Source organism: Equus caballus, chromosome 1 (genome assembly GCF_041296265.1).
Source record: "Equus caballus isolate H_3958 breed thoroughbred chromosome 1, TB-T2T, whole genome shotgun sequence".
NCBI lineage: Eukaryota > Metazoa > Chordata > Mammalia > Perissodactyla > Equidae > Equus > Equus caballus.
Window position 1 is genome coordinate 165,545,918 of NC_091684.1, and position 22,245 is coordinate 165,568,162.

At 35.4% G+C, this 22,245-nt stretch overlaps 1 protein-coding gene and 1 long non-coding RNA gene across 5 annotated transcripts in view; both read left to right on the forward strand.

Annotated features, from left to right (window-relative positions):
* The window catches only part of DPH6 (diphthamine biosynthesis 6), a 175,856-nt gene that overhangs the window by 96,777 nt on the left and 56,834 nt on the right, over positions 1-22,245 (forward strand). For all 4 annotated transcript variants that reach the window (XR_002800601.2, XM_023620489.2, XM_023620504.2 and 1 more), the window contains exon 5: positions 1,490-1,608. Coding sequence is in view for 3 of the 4 variants with exons in the window: in XM_023620489.2 (XP_023476257.1) it covers positions 1,490-1,608 (119 nt within the window). In the remaining variant the exon portion in view is untranslated. The remainder of the gene's footprint in view (positions 1-1,489; positions 1,609-22,245) is intronic.
* LOC138924938 (uncharacterized) lies at positions 5,124-8,343 on the forward strand. The gene is made up of 2 exons (XR_011440336.1): positions 5,124-5,251; positions 6,992-8,343. It is a non-coding gene; the product is annotated as an uncharacterized lncRNA (long non-coding RNA).

Here is a 22,245-nt window from a genome sequence, read left to right on the forward strand (position 1 = left end):
TTTTTTTTGAGGCCATGTATGAGTAAATAACCAAACATATGGTACATTTACTGAGTATTGGGATTTTCTGTGAGAAAAAGAGATTTATCAGTGTGGCTGGAGTAGTCAGCCAGGCAACCTTACAGACACTAGAGATGATAGATTTGAGAGCTATATTTTTTATTTGAAATCTGGTCTCAGCCACTTACTGTGTGACTTGGGTGAGTCACTTGGCTTTGACTACCATTTATTGAATAACTGTTTTATCTAGGCATTGTACTGCATTCTTTATCTATATTACTTTTAATCGATTAATCAATTATGTCCTCCTTGAGAAAGTGACATTTACACAAAAGTATAAAGCAAGAGAAGAAGGTAGGGAGCATGGCTGGTATATTAAGGAAGAGTGGACAGGCCAGGGCGGGTGGGTTGGAGGAAGGGAGAGTGTAGATGAGGTATTAGAAGTAACCAGGGTGAGATCTGTGTCCATCTATTGCAAGGACTTTTACTGGGAGTGATGGGGAGCATTTTGGGCAGAGGAATGCCATGATCTGTTTTATGTTTTAAAGGGTCACACTGGCTGCTTTATTGAAAACTGATTTTAAAAAGGCAAGGGTGGAAGCAGGAAGAGAAGTTAGGAGGATATTGACATGAAGAGAGAATGGTGGCTCAGACCAGGGTGTTAGCAGTGGTATTGGTGAGGAGTAATCATATTCTACAGTGTGGTAGATTGCATGAAGAATGTGAAGAAGAGAAGAGTAAAGGATGACTTCATTTTCTAATCTCTTAATCTTCTTAAGAACTTTGAAAGGAAATATTTTTGTCCTTATTTATGAACTAGGAAATTAAAGACCTAGAGCTTAGTTAACTTGCCAAAGTCAAGCAGCTGGTGAGTACAGAGGTAGGTTTCAGACTCAGATTTGTCTTGACTCCAAAACCCATATTCTTTCTACTGTACCATAATATAAAATATATAGTACAATGCCTGCAGCATATTAGGTGCTCAATATATTGTACTTTATGTTCTTATTATTTTCTTTTCACTCAGAGTCAAATCCTTAAAAATTTTCCAAGTTAGTAGATCTAAGAATAGTTCATGTAACCATAGGTATTATAAATTTAATCGAAATATTATTTTATTAGGATAAATTTACTTGCCAATTTTGCATATGCTTCACAATTTTGATACCCAAGGAAGTTCTAAAAACAAGAATAGTCATCCATTGGCATTTGGAAGCTTTTTTGCATAGATTTCTAAACTTAGAGTCTTACTAAAATTAATATTTGTAATCTGCCTGGAGATTTCATTTTTATCTGTTTATACATAGTTCATGGAAATTAAATATGTTTGTGTTGTATATATAAACTTCATTATGCACAACATGCTTTTTAAAGCATTTTAAATGCTAAAATCCTTGAGAGAAGCATTATGTTTAAAATCAAAGTAATTGGTATAGATCCAAGTATAGAACTAAGATATCATCTGATTTATTTTCTTTTTCTTTTATAGGTGTAAAAGGCTTGATCTCCAGCCTTTAGCTTACCTGTGGCAGAGAAAGCAAGAAGATTTGCTCCGAGAGATGATATCATCTAACATTCAAGCAATCATCATCAAAGTAGCCGCTTTGGGTATGTAGCCAGACTTTCAAGGGAGCTGTCTGTTACCACAAAGATACTCTGAGTTCACTAATAAGAAATTACAGCAAAAAAAGGAAAAATGATTTAGAATATAAAAATGTGGAGTCACAAGCTGAAGAAATTGAGTAAGGAGAAGTTTTAAAATGGGCTTTTGACCATTACCAAAGTGATTAATGGTGACCTCATCTTTTTTTTTTTTTTATTATATATATATAACTGCCTCTAAAACTAGTATTGTATTATGGTCCTTCAATTTAAGTTCTTTTTATAGAATTTGGGATTCAGGTTCATAGGAAACAGAAAATATAGGTTGATTTTTTTTTTTTTTTTGGAAGCTTCTTAAAATCTTGTTTGGCACAACGCATGATATTTTCCTTGCTTTTTTAAAACATATTTTGAATAATGCTAAAATAGAATGATTGGCTTTGTTTGTGGTATCAGAAATAAGCAGGATAGTGAGTTTTTCTTGTGGATGGCGAGTGAATCATGTTTGAGAGAATGTCATTAGATCAGTTAGCACTGACACAACAGGCAGGTAGTAATCTGATTCAAATATGGATATTACATACAAACTCATTTAATTTATTGTTTTAAATTTTTATAGTTATATTCATTTTCAAGAAACCATAGGGTTTGAGCTCAATACATTTATTTCGTGAACCTGTTATAGTAAATGCCCTGGAGGCTCAGAGTTCTCAAAGCCTAAATCTTGTACCTCATTTGAGAGTGTTTACCTTGCTGATCTCTGAGATAACAAGGTCTCTAGCTGTGGAAGATTATATAGACAAATTCACGTTTTAAACAGCATTAAAACAAAGATCCCATGGTATTTCTCTGGGGTAAACACCAAGCTATACTCTCTTCTGTTGAAGTCAAGATGTAGTCTTTAGTGGAAAGCCTTATTTAGAGAACCTGCAGTTGATCTCCTTAGCTGGTAAAAAAAGAAAGACTGAGGTGGTGTTGTGTTCTCATTTTTGAGAAAAGGTTGCTCAGCGACTTTTATGGTTGAAGTTGTTGCTATAGATATATTTGTCATATGAGTTTCTATATAGATCTATACAGAGTATGCTTTCTCGCTTTTTTTCCTCGCTCGCTCTCTTTTTTGGATTTTCTAAGATTGCGTAGTTCTGTAATGAAGTTCATGTGACATCTCACTGGACAGTACACATTTTATCCCTTTAGTACTAGAGAATGGAGTGGATAAGAACCCAGAGAGAACCTGCCTCATTAGAAAGACAGAGCCATAGAATATGACCTTATTGACACCTTTATCGTAGTATGTAATTCATATTATTGCGTGTCTTTGTGTGTGTGTGTGTATGCGTGTGCGCCTCTGTGTAGGGGTTAGAGATGGTGATTAACTGTATTAAACTTTTGGGTAAAGAATAAAACTGAGCTAAGTTGTCCTTGGCATCCCGATGACAAAAGTATAGATCTGATTTTAACATTTACAGCACAGTTTTCTATTGATTACCTATAGGTGTGCAAAGATGAAAGTTATTCTTGAGAACAGTGTTAAACAAAGGCTTATTGAATGGCACATTCCTTCTAGAGACACAGAAACATACAAATGATGCAATATAGGTTTTCAAACTTTTTTCCTCCCATTTAAAATTTTCCGAAAAGGTTTTAAACAAAAAATAGGACAATAGAATCTTTCCATAGGGAAAGGGGATGAGCAAAGTTTGTGGCCCATTAGATTACAGAATGGTCTTATAAATGGGTTGGTTCTACATGGATGTATAGAAATATATTTCTAATAATTGTGTTATATAACCTTGATGTCTTACAGGCATCAGTGAACTCTTGAAATTTTTACGTAACAGCTTACTGTTTAAAGGAGTTTCTGGTTTTTAGACTTATTTAAAGACCCATTTGCACCTTGGATTAAGAACAAACTTGCCATTTAGAAATATTTATTTTTAGTTATATGAATATTACATGAAAACAATCTTGCTATATAATATTAAATTTTCGTAGATAAAGAAAAGATTCCATCTATTTTTTGTCCTCCTCTCTCCTGCCAACCCCTCACTTTCCCAGGGATACACACCAGAATGATGACTGCTCAGCTTTCTAGATCACTTTTCTTTTGGTGTGTGTATATGTATGTGTAGAAATGCTATGATTGTTGTATGGGCTTTTAAATATGACATGAATGGTGTCTTACTCTGTGCATCGATGGACAACTTGCCTTTTTCACTTCACAGTATGTCTTGGAGACTTTTTCCACATCAATAAATGTAGATCTACTTCGTGTTTCATTTTGTTTTTAGGTAAACTTATTGAATCGTAGCATAAATGCCAAAAAGTACGCAGATTCTTAGTGTACAACTTGATGAATTTTCACAAAGTGAACATACTTATATAATCAATACCTAACTCTAGATATAGAACATTAGTAATATCTTCCTAGTCAATACTTGTCCTCCTGAAGGTAACAGCTCTCTTGACACTTAAAACTGTAGATAAGTTTTTCCTGTTTTTGAATTTTATATGAGGGAATCATACAGTATATTCTCTATTGTGTCTGTCTTCTTTGGCTAACATTATATTTATGAGATGCATCCACATTATTGAAAGAAGCAATAGTTTCTTTCTATTTATTATTAAATAATATTAATAATTAAATATAATTAAACAATATTAATAAAATAAATAATTTATTAAATAATATTAATAATAATTATTATTATTAAATGATATTAAAAACTATTAAAAAATAGTTTGTTTATTTCTCATTATAGTACAGTGTTCCACTATAGAAATATACCACAATTTAATTGTCCATCCTATCATTGATGACATGTAGGTAGTTTCCAGTTTGGCACTAGTATAAATAGTGCTGCTATGAACATATAGCATCATCTTATACATTTTCTGACCCAGACCTAGAATATCCATTGCTTCAAGAAGCCTTGATTTCTTTTAATGGGAAATGATATGGTTGTATGTGTGTATGTGTATATCTGATACCTCATGAGTTCATGATATTTTAAAATCAAATTCAGGACTATATCAGAAGCAACGCTAGCTGTGTATAGAGATGTTGTAGTGGAGAAAACCAAAGTAGGACTAAGGTTAAGAATTGTAACATGTAACTGGAGAGCCTCTTCTGTGGTTATTTCACCTTTACCTGAATGCATAATTGGTGTGGTCGTTATGGGTGAACAGGGTATGTTGCCCTTACCGTTTTACAGGGGATGTCTACTAAGTCTGGCCCTTCATCTAGTTTTGACTGGCGATGCTAAATGGGAACCTTTGGAATTGTCCAGGCCCTTCTTAGTAGTAAACACTAAGCAATAAAGAATTCCAGGAGGTCACTAGAAGATCACTGCTCATTTTTAACAGTCCTGTCTCTCTAGTTCCTGGAGGTTAATGATAGATTATCCAGGATTATGCAAGGTAGTTCCTCTGATTGCTCTAGCTGTGCCTGCTAGAAAAAGAGTATACAGGAAGTGCAAAAGGACCAGGAGGACTAGTATGCCATGATAGCCGTGGCCAACGCCTACTTTTCAATTTCAGTTTCAGAGTCTAGCCGTGCACAATTTGTTCTCTTCTCACAGAATGGAACCAATATACATTTACTGTGTTGCCACTGTAATGTTTGAATTCATCATCACAATCCAGTGAGGTAAGACTTGGACTTGAAAAACATTAACACCTAGTTAGTGCATTATATTGGTAAAATCATAAGAATTGCCTCTTCAGAGGAAGAAACTCGGAAGGAGTTAAGGACTATATATATATATATTTTTTTGTTTTGTTTTTTAAAGATTGGCACCTGACCTAACAACTGTTGCCAATCTTGTTTTTTTTCTGCTTTTCCTCCCCAAATCCCCTAGGTACATAGTTGTATATTTTAGTTGTGCGTCCTTCTAGTTGTGGTATGTGGGACACCGCCTCAATGTGGCCTAATGAGCAGTGCCATGTCCCCACCCAGGATCCAAACCGATGAAACCCTGGGCCACGGGGCCGGCCCCAAGGACTATATTATTCATTTGAAAAATAGAGGTTGGCTGACAAATGCAGCTAAAATTCAAGGGCTAGCTCAGTCTTTGAAATTCCTGAGAATTATATGGGCTGAAGCAACCATGGTGGGCATTCCTCAAAATGTGAGAATTAAGTTAATATTTCTCACAGACTTCACTAATAAGCAAGAATCTCAGAGACTAGCAGGGCTTTTTGGGTTTAGGCAAAACTATATTCCTCATGTAGGAATACTGTTTGTGCCTATTCACAGAGTCGCCATAAAGAAATATAAATTTGAGTGGAGATCTGAGCAAAAACAAGCAAATTGTAATCCATAAGAGAAGGAAAATGAATGAGGTCAGTGCTAGCATTGTCTTAGCTAACTGCCTGGAGGTAATTTCTGCTCAGCACAGGGAAGAGAACCCAAACAGAGCCCAGGCAGTTCCACTGAGTTGAGGAGACAGAGATCAGAATTCAGAGAGGCCAAGCGCTGAGATTCTGTGGGAGAGGATACCAGAGAGAAGGGATTTCGTGGAGAGAAACCTCTGCAGACATGCAGAAAGCTTCCCTCCAGTCTTGGGCTGAGTATGGATCTGCATATGTGTGAAAGGGACATGCCTCCAGTTGGGGAAAGAACCATGAAAAAGCAGGATGCCGAGTTTCCAGAGTTCACATAAGACTGGAAATGTCCACGTTTCCAGCAGTGGAAAGACCTCATCATCCGTGAGATACCAGTAGAGTCCTGCAGCAGGCATCACCTTAGCAGTCACCAGTCTTAGACTAAAGGCTACTGTGAACCTGATCTGGTAAAGTTTGAAAGCAAGCCTCAAAAGGACCAAACTGATTTGAAATAACTTAACTCATACCAGAACAAAATTCAAAACTATTTAAAGGAGAATACAGTAAAATCCAACACACAATAATATAAAACTCATAATGTCTTACATCTAAATTATCAGACATGTAAAGAAGCAAGAACATTTGATTAATGCTGAGAAAATTGATCAAAATAGACCCTGATTTGGAATTAGCAGGCAAGAACAGCTCTTAGAAATATGCTTAGTATGCTCAAAAAACTAGAGGAAAACATGATTATGATAAGGAAAGAAATAAAAGATGTAAAAAGGCCCAAATACAACTTCAAAAATACATTATGTGAAATGAATAATACCCTGCAATTAGACATTGCAGAAGAGATGAGTGAATTTAAAGACAAATAGAAACTGTCAAAAATGAGGCACAGAGGAAAGAAAGAACTGAAAATAACACATAATCCATGAGCTGTAGGACCATAACAAGTTGGCTAACCTAGGTATATTGTCCCAGGAAAGGGGATGGGGTGAATATTTGAAGAAATAATGGGCAGAAGTTTTTCTCATTTGATGTAAACTATAATCTACAGATCCAAAATGTCAATGAAGCCCAAACAGAAGAAACATGAAGAAAATCACGAAGCACATTATAATGGAATTGCTGAAAACCAGTGGTAAACAAAAATCTTAAAAGCAGCCACTGTGAAAAGATTAATTCTATACAGAAAGCAAAGATGAAAACATCAACAGACTTTGCTTCAGAAACTGTGTAGACTGGAATACGATGAAGAGACATGTTTAAATACTGAAAATCAATAAAAGTCACCAAGAATTTTATTCCTGGTAAAAATAAGTTTCTAAATGAAGATCATATAAAGGCATTTTCAGATGTACAGAAGTTGAGGGAGTTCGTTACTTGCAGATCTCCATTACAAGTAATATTAAAGGAAGTTTTTGGACAGGAGGAAAATAGTAATGAAATTTGAATCTCACAAGGGGACAAAGAGCAATGTAAGTAATAGAGTAGATAAATTTTAAGTCCATTCTAACTTTTTGAATCACTTTAAAAGATAGATTATACAAAGCAAAAATAATGGCAGTTGTGTTGAGCACATGGGAAGTAAAATATATGGTTAAAGTAGTACACATAACAGAAGACGGGAAAGTACAGTGAAATGAAAGTACAGTGTATAACAGTCTTAAATTGTACATGATGTAGTGTAATGTGATTTGACAGTAGAGTGAAAACTCAAAGATGTAAAATGGAAACCGTAAGGCAACTAATAAAAAGATAAAACAAGTGTATAGGTAATAGGCCAGTAGTGGAAAGCAAAGTGAATATTGTAAAATAATCCAAAAGGCAAGAAAGAGGGGAGGGAAGTACATAGAACAGCTGTGGGATACAAGTAAATCTGCATATTATAAATTCCATTTACGTGACGTATTTAATGGAGAAGTCTACAGACACAGGGTAATCACTGGTTGCCAGGTGCTGGGATTGAAAGAAGGACTGACTGCAAAGCAGGAAGAGGACAGCCTGCAACTTCTCTCATGAACTTTCTGGAGCAGTGGAAATGTTCTCTATCATTGTGATGGTGGTTACATGCCTGTATATATTTACTGAAATTTAAAATTGGTGAGTTTTATTGTAAAACTGATTTTAAAAATGAAAATTAATATAGCAGTGAATAACATTCCCCAAAGACAAGGACTGGCATAGAGCTAGCAAGTAGATTCTGTTAGACCTCTAACCAGAAGCCGTAAGGGACTGCAAATGAGTGTTAACTAGAATAATGCCTATTCTACTCCAAGCTTTATTTAACTTGTTAAGGAACAACATTGGAAAGTACAGTTGAAGATTGGAGCAACCAATTCCCTATCCCTTCAATATATTTTGACCATTGGACACATTTCACTGCTACAAATACACAGAAATGAACAAGAAGTATTTCATGGACATGTTGCATTTGTTAACACCCTCAGAACAGTGGCGTCATTGAAAATTGGAATGGTCAGTTGATGCACTAGTTAATTAAAATGGCAAGTAAAAAAAATTAGAGTCTAGCTTAATCAGTTAAATGATTTTGTACTAACATTGACTGTGAAAGGAAATAATGCCAAGACTCTACTGGGAAAATTTCTAGGATTGGAGCACAGGAATGAGATGATGGGGGACGATGTAAGTATACAACTATATATTTTTTCTATTTCACAAAATTTTTCTTTCGTTTTGCCTGATCTGGTGGTCCCAGGCCTGAGTTGAAAGTTATGTGTACCAAGGAAAGTATTATCAATGCACAAAACACAGTATTAATACCACCAAAATTGACAGTGCATATTCTTAAAGACCCTTAGGGGTATGTCATAGCTTCACCCATGTAGACAAATCAAGGCCTATGTATAAACACAGGGCCACGTGTCCTGTGATTCTTTATCTGTGAAATCCTGTAGCATCAGCCTGGGAGTGAGTCCAAGGAGAAGTGTTAACAAGACTGCTGTTTTTATTGGCCCTGTGGGTTTATAATACATCTATTGAGCCAGAAAGACCAAGCACAAGGTAAAGGATATGGGTCAAAACAGGTAATAAATGGAAATGGAGGGAATCATAGGAGATGGAAAGGCACTTAAAAGTAGATTACAATTCTATGGAGGGGCAAAATCGTGTGACCTACATGCCAGAGCCTCCACTAGAGAATAATACTCTTAGGTATCCTTTTCAGATCTGGTGCCGACTACTTAACGACTGTTGAGAGAAAACTTGGACCTGTTTTCTGCAGGGAAGGGAAGTTGCTGATGTACAAGCTCTACCTAAAGATTCCGCCTGGATAATTTGGAGCAACAAAGTGACAGAGTGCAATTTGATGACTCAGTGTAAGGGTAGTTTACTATAGTTACCAGTCAATTATTAGTTTATAGGCTGTGGTTACCATTCTCATAATTTTTCTGATGACTTGACTATTACTAATGAATTATATAGGAGAATTCTGAACAATAGGGCTTTTGCACTCTTTGTGGACATAAATCAAAACAATATGTTGCTGAGGCATCTACCTAGGTATAATGAAAAGCAGATTTCTACTGCCAGCCATAGCTTGATTTAGTCCTTCAAATACAGAATATGTGAATGTAAATAGAATTCATTCAGGGAAATTGGAATATCACCCTTGAGGGAGATAGATTTGAGAGAGATGTAATGAATTGATATCACTGATAACTCTTCTCTGGAGTTATGTAAAGTACATTTAGCAAAACACGTGACACCCAGACAGAGCTATATTTGGTGTAATATACTAATTGACAATCTCATGGGACTTAAATTATTTTTGTATGCAAACCGTTTTCCTAAATTGCACAAATCTCACTAATGTACCATGGTAATGACCCGTGTTGTGGCTTGATTACTATTGCCTCTGCTGTGCCAGATGTTCTTTAGGAATTTTTGGTACTGGTCTTAGGGTTCTACATCAGACCAAAATAATGTTCCTGAAAACCTCATCAGGATGAAAAGGACTTGCTAGTCCAAATAGAGACACTAGAGGGAGCCCTCTTCCAGGAGACTGGCTGCATCTAGAACTGGCCCTGGAGGGACAACAAAGCTTTAAATGATTGAACTAATAGAGTATTTACTTTCATAGAACGTCATATCAGTCAACAGTACAGGAAGAGGGCCTGTATCCTTAACCAGGAAAGACTATTGAATTCTAATCATTATGGAAGTTGCTGTTTTTAAAGATCAATGACCAGGAGTATCAGAAGCCAAGCTAAGGATGCCAATTTATGGGAATACTATGGTTATCCTAGATTATGGTAGGACATTACTGGACAGTGTGGCCTTTAAATTTGTTTTCTAATGGCCCGGGTGCCACAGATGTAAAAGGTATTTGTCTTTTCCATGGTGCTTTGGTTGGTATTGGACAGATAAAGGAACAACACTGTGTTGTCCAGAAGAGAGCGTGTTGCTTAGTGACATCTGGAAGCCAATGACTGTTAAAACCTGTACTGGAATCTAGTTATGTCCTCAAACCAGATGGAATCGAGAACTTACTGAACAGTAATCTCTATCACTACCCCAATCACTCTGAATGTGAATATGCATGAGAAAAGTTCTTTTTGTTGGGCAAGAAATGGAGAATGGTACTATAATTCTAATCGACTTTTTATGCTAACCTGGGCCAGAGTATGTCCAATGTGAGAGAGAAGGACCTGGAAAGCTGTTTTGATGGTCCTGGACCTCTCCCTGATTAGTTGTGCTGTTTGATTACTTCCGTTCTTTAAATTATCAGTAAAACTTCATATTGATTAAGGTCTCAGATTTATTTGAGTCTGATTCGTCAATCCATTCTTTTAGTTTAGCTCAATTTCTCATTTGTTTTGTACCACATTACATGTGTGGCATTGTGGAGAAAATATGTTTATGTTTCTGCACAATTAGGGCTTTCTGAGCAAATTTTACAGAAACTTGGGACCTAGGCTAAAAGACAAGCATTAAAATTTAATGTATGACTGAATGGCCAGTGAGAACACCAGACAGATTTACTTCTCTGGAGGTATGTGTTTACATTTCAAGGGTCGGGGCATGAGACCAGGACCTTGGAGACATCTCCTAGGTTGTAAAGCTGGAGACACTAATTTTATTCCTCCCTAGAGAGATTTTTTTATATTCCAAAGTATGAAGACACAAGTCCTTCCCTTTACTTTTCCAAGGAAACTCTCAGAAGGAGAGGAAACAACTATCTCCTTTTTCCCAAATAAACATGCAGATTTATTTTTTCAGGACTCCCTACCTGCAATAGAGGCAATTACTTGAAAGATTATGTCTCATTCTTATCACCTTGCTCCTGGGGTAAGAGCTGGGGCAGAGAAGAGACAAAATGGTATTATCTGCTTGTTGTATGTAAATAGTAGTAATAATCTGTTCTGCTCCAGGAAACTCCTGTTGGCATTCAGCATGTTAATAAATAGAGAGATTAAAAGTTAAGCAACATATGAAACAGTCTCAGAATAACAATGCTAATACTACCACCATCAATATGATTGCTGAGAACAGTTAAAAAGAATTGTTTACAGGTGCTTTCCTGAATTCACCCTCTTGTTTTTTGAGTTCTATATCTGTTTTGTCTGAGCATATGACTATTATATACTGCACACTATTTTTTAACAGTTTTATGGATATCTAATTAAAATACCATGCAGTTCACTAGTTTAAAATATACAGTTCAGTGTTTTTTCATATATTCACAGGGTTGTGCAATCATCACCACAATCAAATTTTAGAACATCTTTTTATCCCCCAAAAGAATCATGTACCCCTTAGCAATCATTCGTCATTTTCCCCTAATCTTTACCTCCCATCCCACTCCTAAGGCCCACGAAGCTACTTTCCATCTTTATATCTTTATAGATTTGCCTATTCTGGACATTTCATATGAATGGAATCCTACAATATGAGGTCTTTTGTGACTGGCTTCTTTCACTTGGAATAAATATTTTTAAGGTTCACCTTTATGATTTCTTTTTATTGCCATGTAATATTCCATGATGAATTGTCTTTTTATTGTATAATTTGATTCAATTTCTGAGTACCCTGTTTAGGAATTTTGCATGTATGTTCTTAGGAGCAAGTGACCTATAATTTTCTTTCCTAGTAATGACAGGTGTGGGTAATAAGATACCCTGGCCTTATAAAGCTTAGAAGTGTTTCCTCTTTTTCTGTTGTCTGAAATTTTCTGTGAGATTGGTATTAAATCTTTCTTCAGTGTTTTAAGTACTAATTACTTATGCCACCTGGACATGGAGATTTCTTTTTCGTAAAGTTTTCAATTAGAGATTCAATTGCTTTGTTAGATTAAGACTATTCAGATTTTCTATTTCTTATTTTAGTTTGATAAGTTGTTTTTTCTCAGAGTTTGCCCATTTCTTCTAAGTTTTGAAAATTGTAGGTATAAAATAGTTCCTAATATCTTCACATTGTCTTTTTGTTATCTGTAGGACTGGTAGTGATGTCATCTTTTTCATTCCAATTGGTAATTTGTTCTTTTCCTTGCTTTTATCAGTCTTTAAGGGGTTTGTCGATTTTGTCTTTTGATTTTGTTCATTTTCTCTATTATATGTTGATTCTCTATTTCTTTAATTTCTGCTGCCATCTTTATTATTCCTTCCTTATACTTTCTTTGGGTTAATTTACTGTTCATCATTTCTAATCTCTTTTTTATTGAGATATAATTGACGTAACATTTCATTAATTTTAAGTGTACAACATAGGGATTTGATATTTGTATATATTGTGAAATATTTTCTAAATTTTTTTTTTTTGAGGAAGATTAGCCCTGAGCTAACTAATGCCAATCCTCCTCTTTTTGCTGAGGAAGACTGGCCCTGAACTAACATCCATGCCCATCTTCCTCTGCTTTATATGTGGGATGCCTACCACAGCATGGCTTTTGCCAAGCAGTGCCATGTCTGCACCCAGGATCCGAACCAGCAAAACCCAGGCCGCTGAGAAGCGGAATATATGAACTTAACCACTGCGCCACCGGGCTGGCCCTCTAATTTCTTGATACATACATATTCACTAAATTTCATGCTTGTTTTCTAATATATGTATTTAAGCTTTAATTTTTCCTCTAATTTCAGCTATAGCTGTATTTTCATTACCACTTATTTCAAAATACTTTCTAATTTACATTGGAATTTCTTCTCTAACCCATGGGTTATTTAGAAATGTATTGCTTAATTTCATGCATTGGTTAATTTCCAAACATGAGGATTTTCTATTTATTTAGTGAAATTGATTTCTGGCTCAATCACATTTTGCTCAGATAACATACTCAGGAGTATTTCAATTCTTTGAAATTTTGAGGGAATGCTTCAAAACCTAATATATGGTATAATCAGTAAGTTACTTCTTAAATTTTCTTCTTATTTTATGTCATCAATTGTTCATGATTTATTGCTTTCCTTTATTTTTTACCTTTTGCTATATGGAATATTTTAAAATGTTCTCTGTTGTTCTGAGAAGGATCCATTCTACTAGTAGTTACCTTAATCTTTTCAAAAATATTCTTTAAATATTGATACTAAAAATGCAATAACATCTTTTAAGTCCTTCCTAATCAATATAAGGAATTCAAGGGGCTACACCCATGGACAGGCCAGAAACAAAGTCTTATTTGGGATCCTTAGATCCCAGGGATACAAAGGACTGACTTTTGATTCAAACTGGCTTGCTGTATTTTTTCAGAAATATGTTTAATGTGTTGGGTCTCATATGCACCAGCTTATAAATTGATAATAGAGATGAATAGAAACATTTTCAGGGCAAAATGTTCTGCTCCCCTGAGAGTTAATTTCCATATCGTAGAGGACAGCCTATAGGTGTATAGGTGCAGTACATTTGGGACTGTCACAGCCAAATAAAGACATCTCTACACCTCTTCTGTTTTCCTCTCCATAGACACATATAGCAGGAACCCAGGTCAAGTTTCTAAAACTGTGGTTTTCAACCTTGCTGCACATCTGAGTCACCTAGTTGAGCTTTCGGAAAGCTCTGTGCCCAAGCTGCACCCCAGACCAATTAAGTCAGAATATCTAGGGATGGAACGGAGGCACATCTGTTCGTTTAGAGCTCTCCAGGTAATTCCAGTATGAAGCCAATATAAAGCCAAGGTAGACAACTACCTTTGTCTAGTGCACAAGTTATCAAACTACCACTTGCAGGCCACGTCTAGACTACCACCTGAATATATAAATAAAGTTTTAATAAACATAGCCATGCTCTTTTGTTTACATATTGTCTATGGATGCTTTCTTGCTACAATGGAAGAGTTATTGCCAAAGAGACCATAGGTACCACAAAGCCTAAAATATTTAGTGTCTGACTTTTTATAGAAAATGTTCAATTCTAGTCTAGAGAGACCTAACAGTTTCACTCTAGCCTGGCAGTTCCACTGTTAGCTGGGTGTCTTTGAGGGGATTTAAGACCTGGAATCCTGCCTTTCTGCCTGGGCCACTGATTTCCTGCATTGAAAAGCTATCTTCGTACAGTTCTTAATTCTAATTTAAAGGAATTTGGATCCTTTGCCTGTACCTGTTGGTGTGTATGTCAGTTACTATCATCCTTTACTTTTCCAATCCATTTCTCCCCCATTTTCTAGTCCCTGAAGTTTGAACCCATATTATTACTAATTATTGTTAGTTATATATATTGCTTCTCTTTCATAAATGAATTTGACATTTGCATTTAATAGTCTGATTTGCAAAACTTATTTGACACAATTATTTATGTGACTGAGTTTTGGTGCTTGTCACTAATTACTTTATGTTACAACTTCCCTATTCTTGAACTATTTATTTATTTTTCTTAATTCATTCAGGTAGATTGTGTCTTCAATATGTGTCTCAGGAGTTGTATGTATTTAAAGAAAAAAGTTTTTTTTTCCTTTAACTGATTATCTTTCTTTGGCCTTAACATATGAAATTGCACGTTTATGGATAATTTGAGTTTTCTCCTTTCGTAAATAATTTGCCTGTTTGTTTGTTTTTCTCATATGTTTCATCTGCTGTTTCATTTTCCTGTTTGGCAAAAAAAGAAACTTGCTGCATCATAAACCCAGTACACCTTTCTTTCTTATCTCTGCCTCTAAAAATCACTGGAAGTGTCCCATGCAACAGATAGAATGTAGGCAAGACTATTAAGGCCTGTGGTTGTCAATGGAACGGGAGGTAGAAGATATGTTTTTCTTTTTTTGACAAGTTCAGAAAAGACAAGTGTTTAAATTGTGGTTAAATCTGGGGGCTTTTCAGCTTCCTATACTGTACTTGTTAATCTCACATTTTCATTTGCATTAAAGATATTTCAGATAAGATATATGTTTTGGGAAACTAAAGCAATATCACAATTTCTAAATTACAGTGTTTTTGAATGACCCTAAAATGTTTAATTTGAAAGATGCAGGATATGAATTCATAACTGGCATTGATGGTGACTTACAATAATTTTTCTAGGAGGAAATGTTTGTGTTAAACGGTTGAAAACATAATTATAATGATTATTGCACAAAGCCCAGCTTTATAGGGTCTTAAAGAACAAATACTACAAAGAGTTTTAGAGAGTTATTAGGTTGAAAATCACTGATTTTATTTCATTTTATGTTTTGGCTACTGGATAAAGAAAGATCTTATAAGAATGAATTTCTCACCTGCCTCAGGCAGGAGTAATTAGATGTAAGCAAATTTAATGGAGCCTGTGTGCTCTGGGGCCATTCAGCTGTGCTTCAATAATTGCATTTTTTTTTAAGTATGCAGGTTGTTTAACATATCAAGTGGCTAAAAAGTTAAAGTACAGGTTATCTATTTATCGTTTAGGTTAATAATTATATGTACTTTATAAACCAAGCAGTAATGAATGCATTAACAAATAATAGACTCCAGTCAGGAGAAGTGAATGCAGCTGATGGTATGCAGTTATTATATGTGTCCCTAATTCAATAGCGATAGCACAACTTCAAACTATTTCCATCCTTTTTTCCCCTTTATTCCACTTACTTTCACTGGAAAAATTCATGGTTCACTTAAACAACATATATTTGAACAAATAAATATTATATTTTGATAATTTCTTTTTTAATTCAATCTTTACAAATTAACCAAGTTAATTTTGTTCCAAGACCCAGATCCACATTAAAAAATTAATTTTTTCCCTTCCTCCACCACCCATCTCCCAGGCTAGGTGTAGCTCTTCTGTTCACAATCTCCTAGGATCTAGCATCGATTCAATCACTGTTTTGATGTTGCCTAAAACTACATAACTGATAAAAACTATAAACCAATATACAGTTAAGATAAAATAGTATTACTAAATTATTCATATTAGGGATAGATTTTATTCGTTATAGAAATCCTTTCAATATTGAATTCTGTTCATATTTAAAATGTGATTTAATTTACTTATAGTTTTTCAAAGACACATCTCTTGTGTAAAGACACCATATTTTGTGTGTATGTAAGTAAAGTAATATGAAATGAATTAACAATTCATCTGTAGTTAAATCTAATATGAAGTTGATAATAGGTCAGTATCAACATGCAGGAAGGCCATTGATGGATCACATCATTCTTTTATGCTGCCCTTTTCATTCTTTAAGAAGTTTATTTCAATGAGCATTTGAATGGCATGCTGATTAAATTTCCAGATGATACAGAGGTTCTTGGAATTGCTAATACTTTGAGTCATAGAATCAAAATACTGATTTATATTAGTTGGCTGGAACTAGGGATTAAATCTGACCAGTTAAAATGTGAAAGGGGTAAATATAAAGAGTTCTGAATGTTAATTCCTAAAACCAACTTCACTATATAGGATGGATAAGATATTGCTTAACACCAGCATTTGAGAGAAAAATCTTTGAGATTTTATGACATTATGCTTCTATGTGTCAGTGGCACACTGTGGCTGGCAAAGCAGCTGAGGAGGTCTGAGGGGTTGCATTACAGAGTTAATGTGGAATACTGTGTTTTCTTATAGCACCTTCATTTAAGAAGGTTACAGCTATAGTAATTTAAGAAAAATACGGGATAAATAATTGGATCTCAACTCTATGCAAAAGGTATTCATAGAAAAAACCCTGAAAATACAAATGATAATGGATTAGCAGCAGATATCCCCAGAAAGTATTAATATGTAAAGTTTAAATTTTCTTTTTGTGTTTTCTGTATTTCTTACAATGGACAGAAATTGCTTTTTTAAACAGAGAGAAAGACCGCATTAACATGGGACACAGAAACAGCTATAATTCAGTGAGTGGAGAGTGACCAGAACAATAAAAGGACAGCAGTGGTGCCATAGGAGGACTAGTTAAAGGAGCTATATATTTAGGCTGAAGTGAAGGCAGCAGGTTACTGGGCCAAAGAGAATGGGGATTTTTATAGCCGTTCACAATATGTGAAAGGCTGCTGGTACTTTCTGTGGCTTCAGAGGACAGTTCTAAGAGCAAGTGGAAGTTACATAGTGAAACAGGTCTTGTTTTGGTGTTGGGACTTTCTAACGTTTGGAGCTCTCAAATAGTGTCATTGGAGGTTCCCCAGGCCCTTGTGTGGATTTCTTCAAGTGTCTGCTGCATGGTCTTGCTCATTCCCAGACAATACTGCTTCTTAGTGCTGAGATGGAAGAGATAATCAGTGGTTGTAGAATTTGGCTTTTGGAGGGAAATTCCATCCTTCCCTAATGACTTCTGGTTCTACTCTTGAAGGATGAAGGTTTGTCACCATTGGATAATTTCAGAACAGTATGTCACTGCCTCTGAAGGCAGTTCTATATAGAGAATTTCAGAAGTGGTTTGATTAAGGGCAAATATTTATCATTGGAATAAGCATTTATTGTGTAAAGGTGACTACTTGGAAGGCAACAGCCTTCATTTAAATAGATGAAAATCAGTCTTATTACTTTATAACCTGTTAGTTTTCATTATAATCTGATGCTTACATAGAACACAATGATGAGAAACTTAAACTCAGTTATAGCTTTCAGATTCCATTTAATAGGTAAAACTTTTACTACATGCTTATCTTGCCATTGCCTGTTGGTCTCTTGTTTTCTTCTTAGTTTGGAGCACATCTTCCTTCCCTAGTATTACTCTGTATCTTGTCTGTAGTGAAATTCTTTTTTTTTTTTTCTTTTTTTTTTTTAATTTGAGGGTGATCTATACTTCTGGAAGAGGTAACCCAGTGTTAGGGAAGAAAAGAGAAATTGTCCCTGAAACTTTGTTTTCATTACTTAGCAAGTTTTACAGGTAATGACAGAAGTTTCTCTTGTGGTCTCTCCTCCCAAAGACTTTGATTATTTATTTTCCCCAATAGTCTCATGTGACCTTGTTAAAAGCTTCATGTAATTCCCAAATAAATTACATTTACTGGTTTACTTCTATCTAGTATTTTATTGACATTTCCAGATAAGTTTAATAGGATGGAGAGAAACAGTGTTCTCTTTATAGACTCAGTGGGTGATTTGACCTTAGCAGGTTAACCTTATCCTGATGTTGAAGCAAGCTATTCTTAATTAGACTCTATCAGTGTCTCCATTATCACCAAGAGAGCCACTGGTCTATAATTCTATAAATCTTCATTTGATTGTTTTTCTTTCCTACAGAAAAGCTACCGTATTAGCAAAATCGCAGCATTTGGAAACAGTTGCTGGTTTTCTGGATTCAATGCATATCCTCTTCTGTAGCTCAGCCATTTCACACTTTATTTCCTTCAGAAACTCTCAGTTGAATACCATCTGGTCATGGTGATTTATTGCTGTGGAATTTCTCAAGTTGCTCTATTATTTCCTCCTAGGAGATTGCTCTCTGTTACTGCCCCACTGATTTTCTCAGAAAGTGCCCTTGGAATAGTCGTTTCCCCAGTATCCTGTACAGCAAAGGTCAATGCCAAATAAAGCTGAATGAAACTTCTCTGCTGCTTCTCATCCTCTTCCTTGCTGTCCTCATTGTAACTTCTCATTGAGGGGAGAAACTCAGCAGTTAGTCCAACTACTCATATTAACTGTTTAATTCTCATATTACCTTTGTCTTTTTAATTTTATAATTCTTCCTTTCCCTGTTAATATATTTTTGATATGTAATTCAGAAAAAAATATCAAGTGTTAAAAGATGTTCTGGATATTTTCAATGTTTTCATAAAGGTTTATGTGTAATTGTTTTCTCTTTTGCCCTTTCCAGTAATGGCCCAGTGCATATATCTCTCATAGCCAGTGTCCATATTATCTGTCTTCCAAGCAGCCTGGATAGTTTTTAAACTCCTTAGTTGCCTCTTGGAAAGTGCTAACAATTTTTTCTTCATATTTTTAGCATATGCTATTTTTTTTTGAGGAAGATTAGCCCTGAGCTAATATCTGCCAACAATCTTCCTCTTTTTGCTGAGGAAGATTGGCCCTGAGCTAATATCTGTGCCCATCTTCCTGTATTTTATATGTGAGACCCCTGCCACAGCATGGCTTAAAAAGCAGTGTGTAGGTCCATGGCTAGGATCTGAACTGGCGAACCCTCGGCCACCAGAGTGGAACTCATGAAGTTAACCACTGCACCGCTGGGCCGACCCCAGCATAGGCTCTTTAAAGTCTTACCCTTTGGGTTAATTAACATTAAGAGATGCCCATACTAATTAGAACACAAGCTTTAATTGTGCAGCCTTCCCAACTGCCGAGTTCCACTCCTACATGTACTCACCTGTAGTAATAACTGTATTTTACATTAATCTATTTCCTCTTTTATTACTGCCCAAATAAGCCAAGATAAGTCATATTAATTATTGCTTCTACACATTGTGCCCTCCTGTCATTCATGTGGATAATAATGGACATAATTTAAAGCATCCATTGCAATAGCCGTCCTAGAAAAGAATGCTGAACAGTAAAGGTCAAAAGCAATTTGCGTTATTCTTTCATATTCTGTGGTTAATGTAACATTTTTTTTACACCTGAACTTTTTTCAAATAATTATTTTGTTAAAAAGAGGTTAATTAATGTGCATTCAAGTATAGTTAATTGCTACTAGAAATATATTTCTGCTTTTATACAAAGTACTTTAGTACAGAATTTTTAAACTTATAACTCAAGTATTGAAACATCAAATGTCGAGATTTTTAACATTTCCCAAGTGTGTTATAAATTACCTACCATTTTAAGATGAGGGGAAAAAAAAATCAAGATTGAAATATCAAAATCTGAGTATATGCGATATAATCTTTCCTTAAGATTCAGATACAAATACTACTAGTCCCACAACCCGCATCTCTGAATCTAGTGCCTTTTGCTCAGTCTATAGAGGGGAGTAACAGATTATAACAGCAGAGGAAATAAATACTGATTTTGTTCATTTTCTTGCTACCACATCTTTTCCTTCACTAGGTGGGGCAGGCTGTTCTAAAAATAAATTAGGCTGTAACTGTTTGGTACTGTTATGGATCTGTTCTCTGAATTTTTGAATAGATTAAGATTCTATCTATCCCAAAGTTGCTTTGTGTGTGTGTGTGTGTGTGTGTGTGTATTGCCTTCCAAGAAATATATACTGTAATTCTAGAACCTTTCTTTCTACTGTCATCTCAATGAATATCTCCAATTCCCTATATTCTTTAAAAATCAAAAATACACAAAATGTAATATTGATGAGTAAATAAGATCTTATTTTAATGCATGCTATTATAAAAGTTAGCCCTCTGTAGTGACATTTATGGCTGTGTCAGGCAGCTTACACTAAAACAACTTTCATGATAATATGTAATAATTAACTGAAAACTCCTGGAAAGGTAAGTCAATGAGTCTTTTTCTATTTTTCTACTTAATTGTAAGACTATTTAATAACTATACTGTCCAAGCAGACATTTGTGTTTAGTACCTTAATACCTATATCGTTCTATATTTGCCATAGTTGGAAAGTGAGACTTCCCCATCTTAGATGAGGGCCTAACATTTATGCATTAAAACTGCTTGGAGCAAGGATACGTTATAAAATTTGTAGGGCTTGTCCTCCAACAAATTCTCTTTCAGATAGGTACTATTGTATTGGTTGATATATCAAACATATGTAGGTAAATGTATATAAATGTATATAGGTCACAGTTAGTATAAACTCACATAAGAATCAGGTGAGGTATTGCATCTCACAATGCAAGATCTGAAGTATAATCACACTTCTCTGGAGTACTGTACTTCTGTACGTCGTTTTCTAGCAAGTTATTCTTTCACTGGAGAAGTCTTAGGACAGACTTTCCTCTGAATTTGATTCCAGATTCACTCAAGCAAGCAGAATTTAGTTCAAGTTCTGGGTAATTTCAGTCGTCATATTTTCTTTTTCTTTTATTGAGTGATCTTTTCAGTGGAGTTAATAAAGGAGAGGGCAAATGTATTAGTCAGGTTTCTCCAGAAAAATAGGAACAACATGATATAAAAGGAGATGTATTGTGAAGAATTAGCTCTCATGATTATGGAGGCTTGAGAAGTCCCACGTCTGCTGTCCGCAAGTTGGAGACTCAGTAAAGTCAGTAGTATAATTCAGTCAAGAGAACTAGGAGAGCCAATGCTGTAAATCCCAGTCCAAAGGCAGGAGAAGATGAGATGTCCCAGTTTAAGCAGGGAGGTAGGAAAAAAGAAGCAAATTCCTCCTTCCTCTGCCCCTTTTTCTATTCGGGCCCTTAAAAGACTGAATGATGCCCATCCACGTTGGGGAGGGCAATTTACTTCACCAAGACCACTAAGTCAAATGCCAATCTCATCCAGAAACACCCTCACAGACGGACCCAGGAACAATGTTTAATCTGGGTGCCCCATGGCCTGCTCAAGTTGACACATAAAATTAACCATCACAGGAAGAAAAGGAAGAAATTAGATGCCAGTGGTCATATAAACATCTTACCCAGAATATGAATGAAGGATTTTAAAATAAAAATGACCAGATCAGATTTGCATTTTGGACAGCTCTCTGACTATGGTGTCTATTAAAGTTTGATGTTCCTCAAATCTCTTTCCTGTATCTTCTTTTCTCGCTTTACATATTCTCCTTGAGTGATTTTATTTCATGGCTTCTATTTCTATATTGGCATCTCCAGGCCAGACTTCTATGGTGGACTCTATCTCCATATACCTAACTGCCAATTAGATACCTCTTCTTGAGTGATTCACTGGAACCTCTAACATGTGTCTGAAAAGAAGTTCACCCTTATTTTCCTTCCCAAACTTTCTTGTGTTCTATTATTCTCCATCTGAAGTAAATGGTGTTTGATGCCACCATCTTTTAATTTGACTGAAGTCAGAAGCCTAGGAATCATCCTTGCCCTTCCTCTTTCCTGTGTT